Below are 25,321 nucleotides of genomic sequence, written 5' to 3'. Positions count from 1 at the left end.
GTCCAGTACGCCCACCCCTCTCTGGACCACGAGGGCTCGGGGCAGGGGGGAGAGGTGAAGGACTCAGAGGACGAGGACGAGGACGAGGACTCCCTCAACCACTCGGGCCACAACAGACGCAAGTATGTCGCAAATATAACCTGAATATGACTTTGTATAAAGTTGTATTTTATGTATTTGAAACATTTAGCAGACACTTTCACCCGAAGCGACTTACAATTAGAGATTACAGGGGACAGTCTCCCTGGAGTAACTGAGGGCTAAAGCCCAATTTATACTTCTGCGTCGAATTTACGCGAGGCTATGCCGTAGCCTACGCAAGGGCTCTCCCAATTTATAGTTCTGCATTGGTCGGTCTGCGTCGCCCTGCAATTACACCGTCACATCGCTAGTTGGCAGTGTGTTTTCTATGCCCCTGAATCATGTCGGCCGGGGCAAAGGGTGACCATACGTGCAAGACAGGAGTGCTCCGGTGTCCTGCTTTGGTAGTCTAATGGAAGTATATTACATAATAACAACTGCTCGGATAGGATTGCGTGTTGTTTTGGTTTAATAAGTGCCATAGCTGTAAATAAAACATGGAAATAGGTCAAAATGCGCGTCTATCATGCACACATCAGCCTTACTTAGATAGATAACTTTACATTAAATATGTCTATCATCATCCGCTGTCAAACGCCACAGGTAATCATTTATTTCTAAATAAACAGGATTGTACATCTCGTAAATGTGAATCGCACTCCTTATGGGAAGGCTGTGCTTGACGCTTCCATGGGGCGCTCCTTTGGGACGGTGTACTCATAGCGGCATAATAACGATTTCTTGGTTATGCTTGTTGTAAAGAAAATGTCTATAATGCATTGAAATGACTTTAAACTAAGATAATAAGATGGTTATCATAATCTTTCTAATCTTTATTAATAACAATAATAGTAATTACAGAAAAAGTAAGTGACATTTCTGTCATGGCTTCCGCATTTAGGCCTACGAGAGAGTCGGAATCATGTCGGAATCAGGTGCTACCAAGCGGACCAATCACAGTTCTTACGGTCTGCGTAGGTGTGCCGCGTAGTTACATTTTTGGAGTGCTACAGCGTAGGCTCAGATTGCCAGCATTCTTACACATAGGCCACATCAATCAGTATATTGCCAAATGATATACACCACTCAACAGCTCCAAATATTGACATATTTAATGGTGGTGGAACAGATCAAATATGTGGAGCGGCTGGGGGTCCCCGAGGAGAGGTTTGAGAACCACTGCTTTATACCATCCTGAATACCACAGCATTGAAACCAGCTATTGGCCAGCTGCAATTAGTCCAAAATGCACCAGCGAGAGTTTTAACCAAAACAAGCAGAAGAGCTCATTTCACTCCTATTTTAGAGACTCTACACTGGCTTCCTGTTAAGTTGGGAATAGATTTCAAGATCCTTCTGCTTGTTTATAAAGCTTTCACTGGCACAGTACCAGAATATCTGAAAGACCTTTTGCTAGCATATCAGCCCAATAGAGCTCTCAGGTCTTCTGACGCTGGTTTTCTCTGTGTACCACATGTACAAAAGAAGATATTTGGTGAGGCTGCATTCTCATTTTATGCACCCAAATTGTGGAATGCACTGCCAGTTTACATTAGGGATGCAACCTCAGCAAATATGTTCAAGTCAAGACTAAAAACACATATTTTTAATATTGCCTTTAAATGACTAAATGATTAAATTATGATTATATAATGATTGGAGCACTTTGAGCTGCAACGTTTCCAGGAAAAGCACTATACAAATAAAAGTTATTATTATTAAGTTATTATTGGTCTTGCCATGCGTCATTCAGACAGGTGAACCTGACCTGGACCAGGAGGGACGTGCCGATGGGTGGACCAGCCGCCGGAGGGCGGGGCTTGATGTCTTTGCTGCCTTCCTCTGAACAGCTCTCCACGTCACACTGCAACAGGCGCCCCTGTGAGTCCCCCCGCAGCAGAGCTAGCTAGCCTAGCGAGAGGCAGCCGCCGTGAACCACTTGCGAACCCACTTACCCACAATACACCACTCTAAAATGCTTTAGAGCTTCCCGTTTAGACAAACAGTGGCATCGGGTATAAGTTGTCAATATTACATGTTTCATTCATAATGTGAATACAATACGTGACACGTTCTAATGCTTTGGTCCTCATATCGGCAACCAATCAAAATGTTCTGTTTTCTTTTGAAACACTACATTTCAACGTTGTTGAAAATCACAACACAAACTCGCTAGTTAAGCCCAAAATACTGCAACGCAATGGATTGAGTGAGTAATCCCCACTGCTGCCTAGTTAACTATAACACTTTACATTGTTAGCAGGCTCACAAAACAAGCTGTGTCAGTTGACTAGTGATGTGTCATTGATTTTCAACAACGTGGAAATGTATGTAATGTTTCTTTCTAAAGAAAGATCCAATCATTACATCAGATCCCGATATGAGGACCAAAGCATTAGAATGTGTCACATATCACATCTCTCTCTCTCCCTCTCCCTCTCCCTCTCTCTCTCTCTCTCTGTCTCTCTCTGTCTCTCTCTCTCCCTCTCTCTCTCTCTTCCTCTCTCTCCCTCTCTCTCTCTCCTCCCCTCTCCCCCCCCCCCTCTCTCTCTCTCCTGTTTCTCTCTCTCCCCTCTCTCTCGGCAGCCAACTCCAGCGTAGGGGAGTGCTCGGTGCTGCGGGGGCCGGGGGCTGAGCCGGGGTCTGAGTGGGGACTCCTCCAGGCCCAGCAGAAGATCAGGGAGCTGTCTGTCACCATCCGCATGAAGGAGGAGCTCATCAAAGAGCTGGTCAAGACAGGTGCGCACACACACACACACACACACACACACAAACACAATGCTACATTTCTGTGTACACATCGTTCGGCCAACGTCCCCCTCCTCCCCTGAGCACCCCACACCCTCTACGTAACGAATATGTGAGATATGAAGCGGGACCGCTGGTGTGTGACACTGTGCGGTGGTCCGTGTCTGTTGCTGATCCCAGGCAAGGACGCCCAGGCCCTGAACAAGCAGTACAGTCGCAAGATCTGCGCCCTGGAGGGGGAGGCGGAGCAGGCGCGGCTGGAGGTCCGGGAGGCCCAGAGGCAGCTGCAGGACCTGGAGAAGCAGGGGGCCGGCGGGACCCGGGCTCAGGAGTGCCGCAGGAAGATCGCCGCCGCGCAGAGCAAAGTACAGGTCTGGATCTCCTGCTGTGTTACACACACCCATAGGCTTGAAACGCACACACGCACACACGCACGTGCATGCACACACGCACACAGGTTTGAAACACACACGCACACGCACACGCACACAGGCTTGAAACTCACACCCACACCCACACACACACACCTAAATAAAATAAATTATTTGAATAAATGATTGTGTGTGTACATGTGTATTTGACTGTGTGTACATGTATGTATGTATGTATCATATCATATGTGTGTGTGTGTGTGTGAGTGTGAGTGTATTAGAAGTGTGTGCCTTCAATGTAAACAGCGCAAAGCTACATGTACCTGTATGTGATGATGTCATAAACCCTGTGCGTGTATGTGTCTGTGTCTGTGTCTGTGTCTGTGTGCGTGTGCGTGCGCGTGTGTGTGCGTGTGCGTGTGTGTGTGTGTGTCAGGTCCTGAGCCAGCGCCAAAGGGACACGGCGAGGCTGGCCTCCATGTCCACGCAGAGCGAGCGGCGCGTGTCGGAGCTGGAGCGCAGTGTGCAGAGCATGAGGCAGCAGCAGGAGCAGCTGCAGAGGCGCTTGCGGCAGGAGAGCAAACAGAAGCGCCGCCTGGAGACAGAGATGCAGCGCCGCACGCACAGGGTCAAGGTACAGAGCAGTTAGAAACTCTACATTACTCCCGCTACTGGTCTCGAAGAGGGACTGCCACTGGATGATTTCGCCTTTTTTCAAAGGTGTCAGGGAAATAATAATAACAACTTTTATTTGAATAGCGCTTTTCCTGCAAACGTTGCAGCTCAAAGTGCTCCAATCATTATATGAATGAATGAATGAATGGAATGAATGAATGAATGAATGAATGAATGGTCTTTATTGTCATTGCTACAGTACAGGTACCAAACAACGAAATTTAGGAGGGGTGGCTCCCCTGGTGTCAGCACTACACCTGATTTTTTCAGTCCAGCAGCTGCCATCAATCCGTCCAGACTGTCCAGGGCCCAGAACCTAGGTCTTTGCTGTGTTCAGGGCCTGGACGGCCCTGTGGTAGAAGCTGTTCTTCAGTCTGTTTGTCCTTGCGGCCAAGGTCCTGAACCGCCTTTTCGAGGGCAGCCGGGTAAAGTGTTCGTACCCAGGGTGGGTTGGGTCCCTGGAGATCTTGGAGGCCTTCCTGAGACAGCGTGTGTTGTACAGCTCTTCCAGAGAGGGGAGGGGGGCGCCGGTGATCTTCTGTGCTGTTCTCACGACTCTCTGTAGCGCATTTCTCTCCGCGGTTGTGCAGCTGGAGAACCAGTTGCAGATGCCATAGGAGAGGATGCTCTCCACTGCGCCGCGGTAGAAGGTCACCAGTATCTCCTGCTTGCTGTGTTCCTTCCTGAGGACTCTCAGGATGTATAGCCGCTGTTGTGCCTTCTTGATGGTGGCTTTTGTGTTGTCCTTCCAGGTCAGGTCATCCCGCATGTGCATCCCCAGGAATCGGAGGGTTGAGACTCTCTCCACGCTCTCTCCGTCGATGAGCAGGGGCTGGATCTCGGACTTTTTCCTCCTGAAGTCTACGATGATTTCCTGGGTCTTTGACTTGTTCAGCAGCAGGTTGTTAACCTTGCACAGCTTGCTCAGTTGCTCTACCTCATCCCTGTACGCCGCCTCGTCCCCCCCCGAGATGCATCCCACCACGGTGGTGTCGTCTGCAAACTTTACGATGGAGTTGCTGGGGTGGACGGGGGTGAAGTCGTAGGTGTAGAGGATGGGGCTTAGCACGCAGCCCTGGGGGGACCCAGTGCTGAGTCTGAGGGCTGTGGAGGTGTGGGGGCCCACCCGCACCCTCTGGGGGCGGTCGGTCAGGAAGTCCTTGATCCATGCACATATAGAGTGTGATAGACCCAGGTCTAGTAGTTTGGTCACTAGCCTGTCTGGAAGGATGGTGTTGAAGGCGGAGCTGAAGTCCACAAAGAGCAGTCTCGCGTAGCTGTTTCCCCTCTCCAGGTGGGATAGAGTGGCGTGGAGAGTCGTCGCGATGGCGTCCTCTGTGGACCTGTGGGCTCTGTAGGCGAACTGGTATGGATCCAGGTTGGGCGGGAGGCGTGTGAGTATGTGGGCCCGGACTAGTTTCTCGAAGCACTTCATGATGATTGGTGTGAGTGCCACCGGGCGGTAGTCGTTTAGGCAGCTCACCGTGCTTTTCTTCGGGACTGGGATGATAGTTGAGGTTTTCAGGCAGGGTGGGATGGTGGCCTGGGACAGGGACTGGTTGAAGATGTTGGTGAAAACCCCGGCCAGCTGGTCGGCGCAGTCCCTCAGCACCCGTCCCAGGACGCCATCCGGCCCCGAGGCTTTCCTGGGGTCCACCGCCTTCAGCACGCGTCTCACTTCATGCTCTGTGAGGGTGAGGCTGCTGAGAGCTGGAGAGAGTGGTGTTTGTGTTGTGGTTACCTCCGTTCGCCCCTCGTCGAACCGGGCGTAGAAGGTGTTCAGCTTTCCCGCCAGCAGGGGGTCGTCCTCTGCGGCTGTGAGCCTGTTGGCTCTGAAGTTTGTCATGTGCTGAACCCCCTGCCACATCCGCCTGGAGTCGTTGCTCAGGAAGCATTCCTCAATCTTCTCTCTGTGGTCTGCCTTGGCCGCTTTGATTCCGCGCTTTAGGTTAGCCCTGGTGGTGCTGTACAGCGGTGTGCTCTTCCCTGCGAAGAAGGCGTTGTCCCTCTCGTTGATCAGTTTTTGGACCTTCCCAGTCATCCATGGCTTCGTGTTGGGGTAGACCCGGACCCGTTTGTCCACGGTGACTGAGTTGGTGCAGTTCACTATGTGGTTCAGAACCGACGACGTGTACTGTTCCAGGTCCTCATGCTCATATTCCTGCCATGGGGTGTCATTTAGGCAGATCTGCAGTGGAGCGGACCCTTCTGGCCAGGTTCTGACAGTCTTAGTGGTGATGGGAGCACTTTTCCCCATGGTAGTGTATGCTGGGATCAGGAGGATTGACACATGGTCAGACATGCCTAGATGAGCTAGCGGACTAGCCTTGTAAGCACGTTTGATGTTGGTGTATACCTTGTCCAGTGTTTTTTCTCCTCTTGTTGCACATTTAACATGCTGATAGAACTTGGGTAGTACTGCCTTCAGGTCGACATGATTGAAATCTCCTGCTATAATGTGAATTGCCTGTGGATCTGTGCTTTGTTGACCACTGATGACGTCATATAGCCGCGCCAATGCTAGGCTACCATCCGCGCTAGGCGCAATGTAAACAGATGTTATGTACACCGCGTTGAATTCCCTCGGGAGGTATGTGGGTCGGCATTTAACAGTCAAGTATTCCAGGTCTGGGGAGCAGTGGCTACTTACAGTTTTCGTGTTTAAGCACCAGCTATCCTTCGTCGATATTATGAGGCCGCCTCCGCGGGACTTGCCGCTGAGCTGCGTGCGGTCTGCCCGGTGAAGGGTCCGTCCCTCCAAGCTAATCGCGGAGTCCACGATAGTTTCATTTAGCCAGGTTTCAGTGAGAATAATCACACAGCTATCTCCCACGATGTTATTTTTGGCAACTTGTAGTCTCAGTTCATCCATCTTATTCGTCAGGGACCTGACGTTGGATAGGAAAATACTCGGCAAAGCAGGTTTGTCTGGGCTCCTCCTTAGCCTAGCTAACAGGCCTGCCCTGCAGCCCCGTCGTTGCTTGCGGTCCTTACGCCGACGTTTGCGCCTCAGGGTAGGGACTGAGTACCAAGGTTCTCCCGGTAAACGGGCGATCTCGTGATAAATCCTTTGTTGCTTCAGGAACTCCGCTGTTACTGTCTTCTCGTTTTGCGTGCCAACTTCTAGTAAGTCGTGCCTGCTGTAGGTACTATTTACACAACCGAATTAAATGATTAAATGAAACATAATTAAATGATTTAGTCATTTAAAGCCAATATTAAAAAGATGGGTTTTCAGTCTTGACTTGAACATATTTGCTGAGGTTGCATCCCTAATGACAACTGAGAATGCAGCCTCACCAAATATCTTCTTTTGTTCATGTGGTGCACAGGTAAAACCGTCAGAAGACCTGAGAGCTCTATTGGGCTGATATGCTAGCAAAAGGTCTTTCAGATATTCTGGTGCTGTGCCAGTGAGAGCTTTATAAACAAGCAGAAGGATCTATATAATATATTATTATATTATTATATATATACATATATACTGGGTTTGTCCAAAGTTATCTTTTAAAAAAAACAAAAAACATTTGAGTAAATTCTAGGGCTAGAAGTCAGTACTGCTACAGAGACGTTACGTAGACCATTTTAAACAGGAAACAAATTTTTTTTTTTGCTTCAGTTCTTCTTGAAACCGAAGCCATGTGATGACTCATAATTGGAATAACAATTGTCACACAACCAGGGGTGCAAACTTGTCACCTTTCTGCTAGCAGTTTTTTTTACCACCAAATAGGTCATCCACGGGGGGGGGTCTCATCCAAGTCACATGATGTGCGAGCTAACTAATCTTCCTGTCTGCTAAGCTCCACTGCTCTTGAAATAACCCTTAGCTTCAGGCAGCTAGGTACAATTCCAGACAGCGTGGAGAACACAGTCATGGTAAACTGTTTCCGAAGTAATTCTGCAGGTGTTCAGGTCAGGGCTGCCGCTACTTACATGCGCATCATTGTTAGACCAACGTCAGTGCTAGCGCTAACACCCCCCCCCCTTCAAAACAAATGTTCTCTTCTAAGGTTAGCTGCACGTTGATCAGGCGTTTTCAGGCAACAAAAGATGTCACTTTTTGGGCCATCACCAGTTTGCACCCCTGCACAACAACTCTCACATCATTGTCTTGCTGCAGAGAAAATGCTGCTTCCATTGTTTGGAACAGGTGGCTGACAATACCCTGAAATGGAAAATATCATTTTCCAACTGTCTTTTTCCAAATGCCACATGACAACCGTCGAAAAAACGATGGAAGTTAGTGTAAATAACATCTGCGGACTTGGCATTGAAATCTCAGTTGCCAGCAGAATATGATGAGCTCTGATGCCTCCTATCCTTCCACAGTGGTTTGTGCTTAATGTCTTTCCATCCCCCCTTCCCATCCCTCCTTCCCCCCCCTCGTTACCATCCCTCCCCCCTTCCCATCCCTCCATCCTTCCCCTCCCCATCCCTCCTTCCCCTCCCCCCTTCCCGTCCCTCCTTCCTCTCCCTCCTTCCCATCCGTCCCTCCTCCCCATCCCTCCTTCCCATCCCCCCTTCCCATCCCTCCTTCCCATCCCTCCTTCCCATCCCCCCTTCCCATCCCTCCTTCCCATCCCTCCTCCCCATCCCTCCTTCCCATCCCTCCTTCCCATCCCCCCTTCCCATCCCTCCTTCCCATCCCTCCTCCCCATCCCTCCTTCCCATCCCCCCTTCCCATCCCTCCTCCCCATCCCTCCTTCCCATCCCCCCTTCCCATCCCTCCTTCCCATCCCTCCTCCCCATCCCTCCTTCCCATCCCTCCTTCCCATCCCCCCTTCCCATCCCTCCTTCCTGTCCCTCCTCCCCATCCCTCCTTCCCATCCCCCCTTCCCATCCCTCCTTCCCATCCCTCCTCCCCATCCCTCCTTCCCATCCCCCCTTCCCATCCCCCCTTCCCATCCCTCCTTCCCATCCCCCCTTCCCATCCCTCCTTCCCATCCCTCCTCCCCATCCCTCCTTCCCATCCCTCCTTCCCATCCCCCCTTCCCATCCCTCCTTCCCCTCCCCCCTTCTCCTCCCTCCTTCCCATCCCCCCTCCCTCCTTCCCCTCCCTCCCTCCTTCCCCTCCCTCCTTCCCATCCCTCCTTCCCCTCCCTCTCCATCCCCCCATCCCTCCTTCCCCTCCCTCCTTCCCATCCGTCCGTCCCTCCTTCCCATCCCTCCTTCCCCTCCTTCCCCTCCCTCCTTCCCCTCCTTCCTTCCCCTCCTTCCTCTCCTTCCCGTCCCTCCTTCCCATCCGTCCGTCCCTCCTTCCCATCCCTCCTTCTCCTCCCTCCTTCCCATCCCTCTTTCCCCTCCTTCCCATCCCTCCTTCCCCTCCTTCCCATCCCTCCTTCCCATCCGTCCGTCCCTCCTTCCCATCCCTCCTCATCCCTCCTTCCCCTCCTTCCCCTCCTTCCCGTCCCTCCTTCTCATCCCTCCTTCCCCTCCTTCCTTCCCCTCCTTCCCCTCCTTCTCGTCCCTCCTTCCCATCCCTCCTTCCCATCCCTCCTTCTCCTCCCTCCTTCCCATCCCTCCTTCCCATCCCTCCTTCCCATCCCCCCTTCCCATCCCTCCTTCCCATCCCTCCTTCCCATCCCTCTTTCCCATCCCCCCTTCCCATCCCCCCTTCCCCTCCCCCCTTCTCCTCCCTCCTTCCCATCCCCCCTCCCTCCTTCCCCTCCCTCCTTCCCCTCCCTCCTTCCCGTCCCTCCTTCCCCTCCGTCCTTCCCATCCCTCCTTCCCCTCCCTCTCCATCCCCCCATCCCTCCTTCCCATCCGTCCGTCCCTCCTTCCCCTCCCTCCTTCCCCTCCTTCCCATCCCTCCTTCCCATCCGTCCGGCCCTCCTTCCCGGCCCTCCTTATCGTCCCTCCTTCCCATCCCTCCTTCCCCTCCCTCCTTCCCCTCCTTCCTTCCCCTCCTTCCTTCCCCTCCTTCCCGTCCCTCCTTCCCCTCCTTCTCGTCCCTCCTTCCCATCCCTCCTTCCCCTCCTTCCCGTCCCTCCTTCCCATCCCTCCTTCACCTCCTTCTTGTCCCTCCTTCCCATCCCTCCTTCCCCTCCTTCCCGTCCCTCCTTCCCATCCCTCCTTCCCACAGGAGCTGGAGATCAAGAACGAGCAGCAGCAGAAGATCCTGAAGATAAAGACGGAGGAGATCGCCGCCATCCAGAAGCAGCGGCGCAGCGGCAGCAACGGCTCCGTCATCTCCCTAGAGGAGCAGCAGGTGGGAGGGCTCCTGGGGCCGGTTGCATGAAGATAGACCCAGACTTAGACTTAGATCTCACTTTAAGTCAGTCTTGCTATAGACTCTAAAATGTTCCTGTTGCATAAAGCTAGCCTCTGAGTGACTAAGGTAAGACTGACTTAGATAGCCTGTCACACAATCCATTCTAGGTAAAATAAGACACTTGACAGAAAAAAAAAACATGGTGGCCGAAACAACTGCAACTAGCGGCGGAAGATATGAGAGATAAACTACATTTTCTTCTGCTGAAAACGTATGTATATTGGAGGAATATAATGTGGAGAAAAGTATACTGCTTAGCAGTTTTAACCAGTGAAGTAGTTTACCACGTTGGAGTTACAGTGTTAGCTAACTACTAGCCCGGACTCGTTCCCATAGCAACACAGCTCTTAAATCAAGCTTAGCCAGGGGGGTGGCTAACTTTCTAACCTCAAAATAAGTCAGTCTTATTTTTAATGCAACAGGCAGTCTTAATTAGACTGGTCTAACCTGAGAATATAACACTAGTCTAAGGCTTAGACCAGTCTTAATCTATATTTATGCAACCGGCCCCTGGTCTCCTTACGTTAGGCTCAGACGGAAATCTACACAAGGACTTTGTTTCCCCTGTAAAGCCCTTACGTGCCTGAACAGGCCCAGAGCTCACACTGACAGTCTCACACTCGACCCCTCTGACACACTGCTGCCTTACTGAAGTCTGTAGGACTCTGACTTGTTTTAGCGTGTCTCCCTAACATGAGGCTCTTCCACTCACACTGTGGGATGGAGAGAAGTGAGATGTGGATCAATCCGTTGAACGGCGGGAACATGTGATTTTTCTTTCTTTTTTTATCTCGACTGTTAATTGTTTATGGATTGAGCCAATACTGTGAAATGGAAGTGTTGAATTATTTCTTTTTTTGGCTCTAAAACTCTATTTGTGACTGTGTCTGTCCCTTTTTATGTGTGTGTGTGTGTGTGTGTGTGTGTGTGTGTGTGTGTGTGTGTGTGTGTGTGTTTGTGTGTGTGTGTGAGCAGAAGATAGAAGAGCAGAAGCGCTGGCTGGATGAGGAGATGGAGAAAGTTTTAGAGCAGAGGAGAGGCCTGGATGATCTGGAGGGAGAGCTCACTAAGAGAGAGGAGATCCTGTTCAAGAAAGAAGCTCTCCTGCTGGAGCGCAGCGGCCTGGAGACCAAGAGACTCCGCTCCAGTCAGGTACACACACACACACACACACACACACACACACACACACACACACACACACACAATGTGACAGCGGCTGGTGAAAGGGGGAACAAGTTGCCAACCAATCAATATGTTCAGACTTTTATTTAGCAAAACCGAAATACATTTCAGAATCAGAACACAAACTCGCTAGTCAAGCCAGAATACTGCAAGGCAATGGATTGGGTGAGTAATCCTCTCTGCTACCTAGTTAACTATAACACTATTTTACATTGTTAGCAGACTCACAAAACAAGCTGTGTTAGTTGACTAGTGAGTGTGTCATTGATTTTTTTCAACAACGCTGAAATGTATTCACATTTTTCTAAACAGACGGCTTGTTACCCCTTTCACCAGCAGCTGTCACAAATATACAAACAGAAACACTAGCTATGGAGTGAGCTCATTTAATTTACTTTACTTTATTTGTATAGCACTTCTCAAGACAGCAGTCACAAAGTGCTTCACAGTACATTTGTTAGCATACAGCAAGTAAAATATTATTCATAAAATGTAAACAAGCACTTCACAAAAGCAATAAAACAAATGATAAAATAATATAATCAATACAGATATCAGAAGCAAAATAGAGAAAACAACATGTAAAAACGGCATCCTGTATAAGTGGGGTTTTAAACGTTTTTAAAAAGTGGTACAGACTCAGCTAACCTGACAGTGAGGGGGAGGCGATTCCATAGTGTTGGAGCTACAACAGTAAAAGCACCACCACCCTTTGTTTTGAGCCTGGACCGTGGGACATTTAAAAGCCGTTGGTCAGAAGATCCAAGTAATCTAGTTGCAATGTATTGGATTAAAAGATCAGAAATATAAGAGGGTGCCATGCCATGGAGGGCCTTAAATGTGATCAGGAGAATCTTGAATTGAATCCTGAAAGGTACAGGAAGCCAATGTAAGTGGGCCAGAATGGGGGTAATATGTGACACTGTTTCATTAAAAGGTCCTCATGTCGGGAATTGTGAAACCTCGCAATCGAGCCAAACAAGTCTTGTTGTGAAAAAATTAGTTTTCCAGTTTTTGGCATAGGACAACAAATGAAGCGATGAAGAACCCACTCGATATCATAGCCAATAGTTTTACATTCACTAAATACCTTCATTTAGTTAGCAAAGTCGGGTGGGGGGTATTAGTGTGCCAGTGTGTGTAGCCACACCCACCCCAGCTGTATTTAAGTAGCCATGTGCATGTGGACCTGTTTGTTGACAGGTTTACAAAATGGATGCTGAAGCTCTCACTAATGCTATCAACAGAATTTCAAAAGCAGGCAGAAATATCGACAGTGGGCAATTAATGAACTTCATATTGGACTATACATAACGGGAACTCTGAATCTGACGATGACGAAGAAGACAACATAATTTCAGACATTGATCTCCACATCAGTTCACTATTCATGGCACAGTCATCTGAAGACAGACCTTCTGCTGTGTTCTTGGGTAAGTTTTAGTGAGTTACATGTGTTTACTAGGATTTTGTGTTGTTTACTTAGGATAGCCAAACAGTTATTTGTTGTTTTGTGAGTAAGGTAGATAGTGCCTTTGTTAGCATCAGTTATCAAAGCACTGAAACTGTGCTCACCACAATTATGCCACCCCTCTACAAAACTAAAAGGAGATGGTGGGAGGAAGAAATAGGTTGTCAAAGATGAAACATAATGAATAAATACATTTGTTGCAGACCTACTAAACATGCAACATACTGTACAGTATGTTTCATGCACCATTCTCTAGCTTTGTTAGAGATGTAATAGATTATAGAAAAAGTAAGTGCTTTTGTAATGAACGGTAATGTTGTGTGGAATCAAAAAGAATGATTAATTCATTGATTTGTAGATTTGCTGTAGAATAATACTGTGGATTGAAATGATTTCACTAGCCTACTTCTTACAGTACAAGTAACACAGTACACTGTAGAGAGTCTATGGAAAACCTACACTAGAGAAGTGTCCACACCTCTGACCTGAAATTTGCGTTACAGAATGACGAGGTGAGAGGTTCTGAGAGATGACACCTTGATGTGAGTCACCAGCACTTCAGGTATTTGTCATTGTCATTGTATAAATAATTCTATTTTATGTAGTATTTCATAAAGGTGGTGTGTTGGTAACAGTGGGCAATCATTTTAAATGTACTGTCTTCTTTTTTTATTACAGCTTTGATGCCCAGATGGGATGGGAAGGAACTACACTGAAGTCCCACTAGATGCTTTATGGCCTATAATGATAAATGCATACACACGGACACAACATTATTATTTTTTTGCATTCTATTATTGTATTGCTCAATTGTATCTTGCCTAATTTTTTCCATTTCCATGAATTTTACTCTATTGTACTTGTAATGGGATGTAATAAACTTTTGGCGCACATAGCAATAAATAATCAAGAATCTTGAAATATTAAGTGTGCTTGCAGTAGCAAGCAGCACTTATTGTTCTTGTACATAACTTATTATTATTATTATAGCAAAAAAGTAAATTACATTTGTGGTTGTCTTCCGCATTGTCTAGAGTGAAATCAGATTTTTGTAGATGATTCGCAATGCATGCTGGGAGGTAGGGGTATGGCTCCGAACGTAGTCTGGTCATGAAAAATCTCCAAACTGAGCCGTGGATAGCCCTTCCCCTTAGCCCTCGATGAAAAATGAATTGGGACACCCCTACCCTAAACGTGAACACGCAAAACGAAGCCGTAGGGGTGAATTGGGATCGGCCCTAGTAATAATGTGCGCTTTCCCTCCCTTCCTCCCTCACTCCCTCCCTCCCGTAAGGCCCTGAGCAAGGACCTGGTGACGTTGTCGGGGCGCATCGAGTCTCTGGAGCGGGAGCTGAGTGAGAGGAACGGCCTGCTCCGCAGCAGCAGCGCCCAGGACTCGCAGCAGATCCGCCAGGAGATCAACAACCTGCGGCAGGAGAAGGACACGCTGCTCAAGCAGAGGGTGGAGCTGGACGACAAGCTGCGGCAGGGCAGCCTGCTCTCCCCCGAGGTCAGAGCCCCCACTGTCGTCTGGGGGGGTGGCATGACGTGTCCGTTTAGGCAAAAAAAAAAAAAAAGGAATGGGGGAAGGAGAAGGTTTACAGTGCATCCGGAAAGTATTCACACCCTTTAACTTTTTTCACATTTTGTTATGTTACAGCCTTATTCCAAAATGGATTAAATTCTTATTTTTTCTACAAATTCTACACGCAATACCCCATAATGACAACGTGATTTTTTTGATTTTTTTTTAACTTTGCAAATTTATTAAAAATAAAACACTCAAATATCACATGTCCATAAGTATTCACACCCTTTGCTCAATACGTTGTTGAAGCACCTTTGGCAGCAATTACAGCCTCAAGTCTTCTTTAGTATGATGCTACAAGCTTGGCACACCTATTTTTGGGCAGTTTCTCCCATTCTTCTTTGCAGATCCTCTCAAGCTCCATCAGGTTGGATGGGGAGCGTCAGTGCGCAGACTAGGGATGGACGGTTTCCAATTATGGAAACCGAAAAAACGTCAAAGACTAAAACCGGGGTTTTCCGGTTAACCGAAAAATAAATAATAAAAAAATAAATAAAAAATAAATAAAAAAGAGCGCCAATTTCAAATAATGAGCCCTACTGCTACAATACACTCATGTCGAACACCATTAAAACACCGTAAGCACAGTCGCAACACATTTAGGCTACTTAGTTTCACAAATATAAGTGGAAAGGCAGACTTTTGTAAGCTACACCATACATGAAAACACATGAACACTTAACACACCAGCTCCGCTGATCCAGGGTGCACGCCTGCACGGAAGATCATCTCTTGGAACAGCGTCTTCATTGAATGAACTGCTTTCTCAATATCTTGGTTCTTAGACAAAGTTTCAGCTGTTGCTCAATGTATTTAAATATTTGAATACTGCTCAATAATCACTGAAATATTAGACTTAGAATTATGCAGTGAACATACTTAAAGCTTTTCATAAAAACCACATGCCGCGAGACTGACTCGTCCTGAACTGTCGTAAGTCAATCAACAAAGAATGCCCCATCAAAATAAAAGTGCCCATGGTAGAGCTGTCAAAATAGAGCTTTCAAAATAAATGTACTAATACAGATAGAGATAAATACAGAACTACCTTTGCGTCACTAAGTGACCGCGTATCTTCTGAGACATGCGTTCTGTCATCACTTTCAGTAGCGCCTTCACACACAGTGGCGCTGTGCACAAACACTCTTGATCCGTATAGCTCTTGTTTTATTATATTGTGGTTTAGTAAATACTGCACTTGGAGTTACATTCAATGCATGATTTGTGCTATAGAACATAAATAAAGTTTGATTGATTGATATCAAATCAAATCACATTTTATTTCTATAGCGCATTTCTCACAAAAGTGACCCAATGCGCTTTACAGAGAGCAGCGAAAATGATCTTATTAAATGTAAGCGAGTAATTGTAAAAAACCTTTCCTATCTACCAATAACTGAAGGCAACTATCTTTCCCATAGAGTGATTCGTTACCCTTAAATATAATCCCAATTAGATATTAATCCTCAGTTATTCTTCACAACTGACCAAACCTCTCACTCATTGCGCGGCAGATTCAGACGGTATCATTGTTATTTTCACACACGACAAACATGTGACATGTTCCAGTTTTATTCTTATTCTATTTTATTCTTCTAAAAAAATAAAAAAATAAAACGGTTTCAGACGGTTTTGATAAAAAACCGTTTCTATTTTTATAAACCCCGGTTTTCGGTATAACCGAAAAACCGTCCATCCCTAGCGCAGACATTTTCAGATCTCTCCAGAGATGTTCAATCGGGTTCAAGTCTGGGCTCTGGCTGGGCCACTCAAGGAAATTCACAGACTTGTCCTGAAGCCACTCTTGTTATCTTGGCTGTGTGCTAGGGTCATTGTCCTGTTGGAAGGTGAACCTTCGCCCCAGTCTGAGGTCCAGAGCGCTCTGCAGCAGGTTTTCATCAAGGATCTCTCTGTACATTGTTGCATTCATCTTTCCCTCGATCCTGACTAGTCTCCCAGTTCCTGGACCAATGGACCTATCGCTAAGCCACGTCCCTTTGAAAACTCAGACAAACAAACAACGCTTCATTGACAGTGACTGACTGACCGATCGTGACTGAATGACATTCAATGACTTAAAATGGTGGGAGTTGGCACATTTCTGATTTCTGATTTACCACAGCAAGTAATAGACTAATATTTAGTGTAGAGGCTTTTCAGTTGTTTGTATGAGTTTTCTGCCTGTAGTGACTTTTGCTGTGATATGATTGGACAATTTCTATTTTGGATCTTTTGCAAAGATAAAAAAACAAAACAACTTTTCACTTTGTCATTATGGGGTAACCTATTTGCCTGTAGAATTTTGAGAATTTTTTTTTTAAAATCCATTTTAAGGCTATAACATAACAAAATGTGGAAAAAGTGAAGGGGTGTGAATACTTTCCGGATGCACTGTAGAAGTGATTCCAGTGAGGATGCGAGTGATTGGCGTGTAGCACCTGTAGGTTTGCGGTGCGTGTGTGAGAGTGTGTGTGTGTGCAGATTGACTCCCATGTCAACTGTGATTCTCTCTGGTCTGCCCCCCAGGAGGAGCGGACGGTGTTCCAGCTGGACGAGGCCATCGAGGCGCTGGACGCTGCCATCGAGTACAAGAACGAGGCCATCACCCAGCGGCAGAGGCAGCTGCGCGCCTCGGCCAGCATGCTCTCCCAGTGGGAGATGAACCTCATGGACAAGCTCAGCTACCTGTCGGCCTCCGAGACCCGCGCGCTGCTCTGCAAGTACTTTGACAAGGTCTGGAAGCCCCCTCCTCACACCGCTGGTTTAGTCTGCGGTCGGCGCGTGGACAGTGTCACATTGTGTGTTTGTGTTTGTGTTTGTGTTTGTGTTTGTGTGTGTGTGTGTGTGTGTGTGTTTGTGTGTGTGTGTGTGTACATGCTTGTACATGGCACAATCTTTATTGTGATGATTCAAATCTGTAAAAATGTTTTGCTAAAAATGTTTGCATGCACAGTATATGTGTTTACCTAGTCTCCCTGTGTGTGTGTGTGTGTGTGTGTGTGTGTGTGTGTGTGTGTGTGCGCGCCTGTGTGTGTGTGTGCGCGCGTCTGTGTGTGTGTACACGTCTCTGTGTGTGTGCACGCGTCTGTGCGTGTGTACACGTCTCTGTGTGTGTGCACGCGTCTGTGCGTGCGTGTGCGTGCGTGTGTGTGTGTGTGTGTGTGTGTGTGTGTGTGTGTCTGTGTGTGTATATAGGTGGTGTCCCTGCGCGAGGAGGAGAGGAAGCTGCAGCTGGCCCTGCGGGAGGTGGAGATGCGGGGCGAGGAGCAGGAGAAGCTGCTGCAGTGGCTGGAGAACGCCCTGGAGCGCTCCCAGCTGGACACGGACCGCCGCCTCACACAGCAGCAGAGGGAGCACGAGAGGAGCGTCCAGCTGCTGCTGCAGCAGTGTAGAGGTGTGAATAATAATAATAATAATAATAATAATAATAATAATAATAATAATAATAATAACTTTTATTTGTATAGCGCTATTCCTGCAAACATTTCCGGAAAATTACAATCATTATATAATCATAATTTGCTATATTAAAAAGATGGGTTTTTAGTCTTGACTTGAACATATTTGCTGAGGTTGCATCCCTAATGTAAACTGGCAGTACATTCCACAATTTGGGTGCACAAAATGAGAATGCAGCCTCACCAAATCTCTTCTTTTGTACATGTGGTACACAGAGAAAGCCAGCGTCAGAAGACCTGAGAGCTCTATTGGGCTGATATGGTAGCAAAAGGTCTTTCAGATATTCTGGTGTTGTGCCAGTGAGAGCTTTATAAACAAGCAGAAGGATCTTGAAATCTATTCTGAACTTAGCAGGAAGCCAGTGTAGAGTCTCTAAAATAGGAGTTATATGAGGTCTTCTGCTTGTTTTGGTTAAAACTCTCGCTGCTGCATTTTGGACTAATTGCAGCAGGCCAATAGCTTTCTTCGGAAGATCAGAAAGGAGACTGTTACAATAGTCCAAGCTTGCATTAACACTTCTGCATCAGCTTGCCGGAGAAAATGTCTAAGTTTTCAATATTCCGTAGATGATAAAAAGCATTTCTAGTAATAGATTTGATGTGAGGCTCAAAGCTTAAGTCAGAATCTATAATCACACCTAGATTCTTAGTTTCATGTTTGCAGTTTGAAAGCAAGGTTCCCATGGTATTCAACAAATTGTCTTTTTGTGGTTTTGGTCCAATGACAAGAATCTCAGTTTTATCCTGATTTAGTTGTAGAAGATTTTGGGACATCCAAAGCTTTATATCTCGCAGACAATTCTCCAGTGAGCTGAGTGCATGTGAATTATCAGGCAATACTGATATGTACAGCTGAGTACATATGAGATGGCTTACTATACTAGCTAGCTAACTATGGTTGGGTTTTTAGGCCTATTCTTATCCATGGTCATGTTAGGGTTAGGGTTTTGGGCCTATTCTTATCCATGGTCATGCCAGATTGGATCACACACACATACACACACCCTGTACTGTATGTAGCGTATACACTATATGGACAAAAGTATGTGGACACTAATTATGGTCTGGGGCTGTTTTCGTGGTTTGGTGCTAGGCCCCTTAGTTCCAAGAAGGGAAATCTTAATGCTACAGCATACAATGTGATTCTACAGAATTGTATGCTTCCAACTTTGTGGCAACAGTGTGGGGAAGGCCCTTTCCAGTTCTATGGGAGCAAATCTTTTAGCAAATTCTAAAATCTAGTAGAAAGTCTTCCCAGAAGAGTGGAAGCTGTTATAGCAGCAACGGTGGGACCAACTCCACTCGCAGGGTTCCCACAGGTCCTGCAGCAAGTCAATAAAACTTCACGCCACGGGCAAAGCTGCGGTGACCAGCCATGCCGCTGGAGCGTCACACAGGACCGCAGATACGGGTCCTAACCCAGGTAACATGTAGAAGGGAATAAAACAACCATACTAGTTACTACGGTTAATTAGTTATGACGTTCACTACAATTAACAATAATGACAAAAGTTTCATGACTAATGCCAGCTAACATTAGCTAGCACTAGTGGAACTGGAAGGGTCTCCCCTAACGTTACTCCCTCAGCGCAAGACCCAGTTTTGAACCGACATAACGCCGTTAGATTTGAAAAACAGAATTGTTTCAAGTATAGCTTGACCTACAAATTAAGTTACATTGTTGTTACCATATTTTGTCTGGTTTTATTACAATTAAGTTTGTAGTAAAAGTTAGACAGCTCAATGTGATCAAAAGTAACTGCACTCTGCAACATTGCATACAGTCGTGTTTTCAGTTTCCCACCTCCTGATATGACAGTTTTAGCTTGGCCCCTAGTGGCTGTCATTGTGCATACCTTATCAGATTCGCAGTCATGTTGACTGGTGTGAACCTGTGTATAGCTATGGCGATACAAACTTCAAGAGAAATCTCCCTTGAAGTACTCATTGGTCTCACATCTGTCTTTCTTAGATCCAAGAGAAATGGCAGGCAGAAATGGAAACATGCTGTGTACAGGCCCTCACCTACCTCTTAAATAGTCATCGGGTGAGGGAAGAAGATTGTGAGGACATAATTTACCAATATTCATAGTTTATTGATGACATCGTCCAGCTTTCTAAATATTGATCCTGTCCAAGAAATGTTTACATGAGTATGTCAAAGGACATTGTCTCTTTGAAAGAGCTCAGAAATCTGTGGAGTTTTTGCCGTCATTTAGAAGAACAGAGACAGAGAATAAAGGATGAGCACCAAGAAGGAGAAAAGACCTTATAGATGAAATAGATTAACTTAAAAATAAGGAAAGAAAACTGACAGATGACATAAATGCTCTTGAGACCTCAGCAGATGCTTTAGCCCTCAAAGTGGAGCACACAGGCAAACTCATTCTTATTGCCAAGTCCAGTAGCCTGAGAAAGGGTGCTAACGATAAAAAAGCACAAATGGCTGAAATAGAAACACTACTCAACGAAAAAGTGAATGAACTGAAAAGCAAATGATGGAACAGAGACAGAAGAATGGATGAGCAAAAGAAATTCAGAAAATACCTTGTAGATAAAATGGATTAACTTAAAGATAAGACTAGAATGCTCTCAAGACCTTGAATTAGCCCTCAAAGCGGAGACCACAGGCAAACTGAAATGAATTAATGAACTGAAAAACAATTGAAAGGGCATCGCCACAAAAAGCAAATTAACCAAAAAGGCCAATAACCCCCTAAAATAATGTTTGGGGGGAAATGTTGTATTTATTTTTGATCTAATTCATTTTCATCTTAATCTTTTATTTCTGCAAAACATTTTATGGTCATGTGTTTTTGGTTATTTATCTATTAATTTGGTCATGTTCATGCACTGTGATGTTTTTCCTCTGCGACATGTTTTCTGTTAAGCTTTTGCTAAGGAAAGAACGTTACTTAGCTCGTCAACTTGTGAATAACTCTATATATAACTTTACACAGTAACATATTACACAATATATTGTTTTACTGTGCTGTGGTAAAGAAGGCAAGCCTCTCTTTTTAATTGTCTGTGAGCGGATAGTTCCTATTATATAAATTCTCAACTAGATCTGTCTCAAACTATGCCGCGTTGAATTTGAGGGAATTGAGTCTTGAAAGGTGCTTGAATTTGATGTTTCAGAAGGTGTGGGAACCCTGAATCGGAGACAAGTCGGCAATCAATCAAATTGTTCTGACTTTTATTCTGAAAAATGTAATGTCAACTTGAATAAAAGTCTGAACACATGGTCGGTTGCCGACTGGTTCCCGGTTTCACCAGCTGCTGTCACATATGCAGAATATCATTCAGTTGTTTAAAACCAAGGCCCGGGCACATTGGCTGCCTATAGCTCCACCTTAGTCAACATCATAAAAGGAAACACTGACGCAACCTTCTTCACTTATTTTTTTTGTCGTCGTCTTTGCGATTCCTTTGCCATGTCCATTTCAACCGATCGAGCCTTCACGCTCACAGCTTGATAGCAGCCCATCAGGCCCATTATCTGCAGCGCGTTGTGTCCTTGACTGTGTGTGTCCGTGTGCTTGTGTGTGTGTCCATCCGATGTTTACCTTCCAATAGAGCAAATGGACGAGGGTCTGGCGGGGAGGCAGAGGCAGTACGAAGGCTGGATCCATAACCTCAGCAAAGAGCTGAGCCACTACAAAGCTGCCAACCAGGAGCTGAGCAGCAGGCTCCGGGACCTGTGTTCCAGGGTCAGCCACCCCTCGGAGCAGGGGAAAGGTAAAGGCACACTTCATTTTGGATGATGCCCAACGCTGATGAATTCTGTTGATTTTTTAATTTTAAATTTTTGTTTTAAGCTGGCACTTTTAATACACTAATACGACATCTCAACTAGATAACAGTTATGTAAGTAGTGGGTGTGCTAATGTAACAGATGGTATGAGAAGTGTGAATCTATAATGTTACTGAGCTGCTGGGCAGTGAGGAAAGCACATTGTGTACATCGTGTACAACCCTGATTCCCAAAAAAGTTGGGACGCTGTGTAAAAACAGAATACAATGATTTGCAAATCCTTTAAGACAAGATATTTAATGTTCAAATTGATCAACTTTATCGTTTTCTTTTGTAAATATACACTAATTCTGAATTTGATGCCTGCAACATGTTCCAAAAAAGTTGGGGCAGGGGCATGTTTACCACTGTGTTACATCACCTTTCCTTTTAACTACACTCATCGTTTGAGACCTGAGGACACTAATTGTAGAAGTTTTGAAAGTGGAATTCTTTCCCATTCTTGCTTGATGTACAACTTCAGTTCCTCAACTGTCCGGGGTCTCCGTTGTCGTATTTTGCCCTTCATGATGCGCCACACATTTTCAGTGGGTCTGGACTGCAGGCAGGCCAGTCTCGTACCCGCAACATTTTACTACAAAGCCATACTGTTGTAACATGTGCAGAATGCGGCCTGGCATTGCCTTTCTTACAATTTTGATAATCGTTTTGTCCAGTCCATTTTAGGAGTTCTGTATGGAATCATATCAGATTTGGCCTTTTTCTTCTTCTCAGCTTTTTTGTGTTGTTCCAATGCAAACAAAATAAATAAACATGTGAATACCAAAGCATTTGTAATTGCAAAATTTTCTGAGAGAACTGCAGGGGTGCAAATATTTTTGTTCACGACTGAACAAGGGGTTAATGCAAATACCTTTGCTGAGGGGGGCTCCATTGAGGGTACATATAAAAAGACATAGAATATAAATAAAATAAAATATAAGAGGCAAGAAATAAATTAAGAAGAGATACAAGTATTATATAATTATATACATCTATGGCAAGAAAAATATACACACAAAATATACATTTAGCAGAATTTTGCAATGGTTGGATAGCACTCTGTGTGTCTGTGTGGTGTGCTTGTCTGTCTGTTTGTATTAGTATTAGTGAGTATTCTCAGTTCTGTGTCTGTATTAGTATTAGTGAGTATTCTCAGTTCCCTGTGTGTTTGTGTTGCAGTGGTGGGCTGTGAAGGGAGAGCAGCCAGCAGCGGCAGTGTGGAGAGACTGAGTCGGGGTCCAGAGGACGTCCACGGTGGGAGGGGGTCCAGGGAGCCAGAGAGACCCCCCAGGTCCAGGGAGGAGATGCGGGAGCTAGTGAACGCCCCTCTCCCGGCCACTTGGAGGCGCTCCTCCCTCCCTACAGAGGATCCCTGCGGCATGGAGGAGCTACGGCTCCGGGCGGCTGGGGAGACAGTGGTGAACCGGGTGGTGCAGCCCAGTGCGGGACCCTGGGGGGGGGTGGTGTCTCTGCCCCTGGCCAAGTCCCGCAGGGAGTCACGTCGATCCAGCCTCAACACCGGACCACTGATCTCAAACAACATAATCATAGATGTGCGGAAAAATCCAGTTTGAACACTAAACGGTCTTAGGACCAAAGGATGACGTACCTTGTGCCCAAAACCAGTTTTAACACTTAAGGTCCTTACGACACAGTTTAAACCAGTGTTGTCATAACTGACTATATTTACTTTTATTCATACTGTTGCAGTTAATGACGCATTTGTTTTATAACCTGTAAGTATCTTTTGTGATCTTTTTCCTATAGGCCTGTGGTTTTATAAATAATGTTGGAAGCTTAATTTGTTTTTCATATCAAGCACTTTTACCGAAGTATTTCTTCATATTTCCTACTTGAACAATAATGCATATTCTTGTTTAATCCATTGGAAGGTTTCCTCTTGTTAATGGATATTTTCCCCATCATGTCACTGTTTCTGTATATTAAATAAAATGAGATTCTTCCTTTTTGTCATTTACTTTTTCTGTAATTACTTATTAATAAAGATTTGAAAATGTATGATAACCATCTTATTATCTTAGTTTACTGTCATTTCAATGCATTATAGACATTTTCTTTACAACAAGCATAACAAAAATAAGTTTGATCGCTATTATGCCGTTATGAGTACACCGACCGACGCGGTCCGCGGAACTATAAACTTGGAGAGCCCTCACGTTGGCTACGTCGTAGACGTGCGTAAATTCGACGCAGAAGCTTAAATCGGCCTTCACTGTGCATGACCACAATGAAGGCAAATCCCGACAGAAAGGCAAAAAAAAAAAAATCACCCACTGAAATTCTGCGCAACAGTTCTACGCATCAAACATGTGCGTCTGTGGCTCAGGAGGTAGAGCAAACCGGATCCAATAGCAGATCGTTGAGCCTTCTGATTCACAGAATGTCTGTCTCTAATAACATTTGAGCTAAATGCTTCAAAACAGCTGCAGCTGAACTTCAGGGACCACAACATCCTGCTGTCGATGACCTCACATGGTCCAGTCCAGTCAACTCCATACTCCATGTCCATAAAGACCTGAAAGCCATCTTCAATTAGTTTACCTGGTAACTTAATAGAACTTAGTTTTAAAGTAACTTGTTGGATCACTAGTTTCAAGATTGAAACTGATGCTGATGAAACCGGGAACAAGTCAGAAACCAATAAAATAGTCAAGCCAAATTTGCAATGCAATGGATTCTGTGAGTAATTCCCACTACTACCTACTTAACTATGACACTACTTTACATTGTTAGCAGGCTCACAAAACAAGCTGTGTTAGTTGACTAGCGAGTGTGTCATTGATTTTCAACAACGTCGGAATTTGTTCAGTATAAAAGTCAGAACATTTGTTCAGCTGCCGACTTGTTCCCGGTTTCACCAGCTGCTTTCACATTTGTGTTTGTGTGTTGATTTAGTTACTTTCTAATATAAACTATCGGCACAAAATTATTTAGCAATTTTGACTTTTTGATTGGCTCTTCACGCTGCGTAGGTTATAGAGCTGTCCATCAAAAGCAACTTCTATTGTTTCTCTTGAACCAATCCGGACATGCACATTCATTCAATCAACAACTCTCAGAAATAGTCTTCGATGGCGTGGGCCTGAATGGCCAGAACGTGGTTTGGACAAATTGGTTTGATTTAGCAAAGGAGGCGACACTGACTCGATTTAGACTGAACATGAAAATACTGTGTTTATATCCAAAGTTATCGCAGTACGTGCCTGAACAGGCCCAGAGCTCACACTGACAGTCTCACACTCGACCCCTCTGACACACTGCTGCCTTACTGAAGTCTGTAGGACTCTGACTTGTTTTTGAGTATCTCCCTAGCATGAGGCTCTTCCACTCACACTCACTCTGTGGGATGGAGAGAAGTGAGATGTGGATCAATCCTTTGAACGGCAGGAACATGTGATTTTTACTCAGATGTTTGTAGTTGATTATGGATTGACCCCCTACTGTGAGAAGTGTTTTTTCTTGTCTGGTATAAATGCTGTTTGTGATAGCATAAGATAGAAGAGCAGAAGCACTGGCTGGATGAGGAGATGGAGAAAGGTTTAGAGCAGAGGAGAGGCCTGGATGATCTGGAGGGAGAGCTCACTAAGCTCTAATCAGTCTGTACACACAAAATATACAAACAGAAACATTTCCTATATGGTGAGCTCATT

General features: G+C 45.8%; 1 protein-coding gene across 1 annotated transcript in view; it reads left to right on the top strand.

Annotated features, from left to right (window-relative positions):
• The window catches only part of kif7 (kinesin family member 7), a 39,271-nt gene extending 15,670 nt beyond the window's left edge, over window positions 1–23,601 (top strand). The window contains exons 9-20 of the mRNA XM_080550435.1: window positions 1–122; window positions 1,835–1,962; window positions 2,668–2,820; window positions 3,010–3,200; window positions 3,637–3,834; window positions 9,961–10,086; window positions 11,125–11,301; window positions 14,100–14,315; window positions 16,920–17,126; window positions 17,589–17,787; window positions 21,431–21,592; window positions 22,830–23,601. The exon at window positions 1–122 is cut by the window's left edge and continues 45 nt beyond it. Coding sequence (XP_080406561.1) covers window positions 1–122; window positions 1,835–1,962; window positions 2,668–2,820; window positions 3,010–3,200; window positions 3,637–3,834; window positions 9,961–10,086; window positions 11,125–11,301; window positions 14,100–14,315; window positions 16,920–17,126; window positions 17,589–17,787; window positions 21,431–21,592; window positions 22,830–23,224 — 2,274 coding nt within the window. The 3' untranslated portion in view covers window positions 23,225–23,601. The remainder of the gene's footprint in view (window positions 123–1,834; window positions 1,963–2,667; window positions 2,821–3,009; window positions 3,201–3,636; window positions 3,835–9,960; window positions 10,087–11,124; window positions 11,302–14,099; window positions 14,316–16,919; window positions 17,127–17,588; window positions 17,788–21,430; window positions 21,593–22,829) is intronic.
• The last annotated feature ends 1,720 nt before the right edge of the window (window positions 23,602–25,321 follow it).

The sequence above is a fragment of the Nansenia antarctica genome, assembly GCF_963989245.1.
Source record: "Nansenia antarctica genome assembly, chromosome: 1".
Taxonomy (NCBI): domain Eukaryota; kingdom Metazoa; phylum Chordata; class Actinopteri; order Argentiniformes; family Microstomatidae; genus Nansenia; species Nansenia antarctica.
Note: the sequence above shows the minus strand (reverse complement) of the source record. Positions and strands in the feature narration are given on the sequence as shown.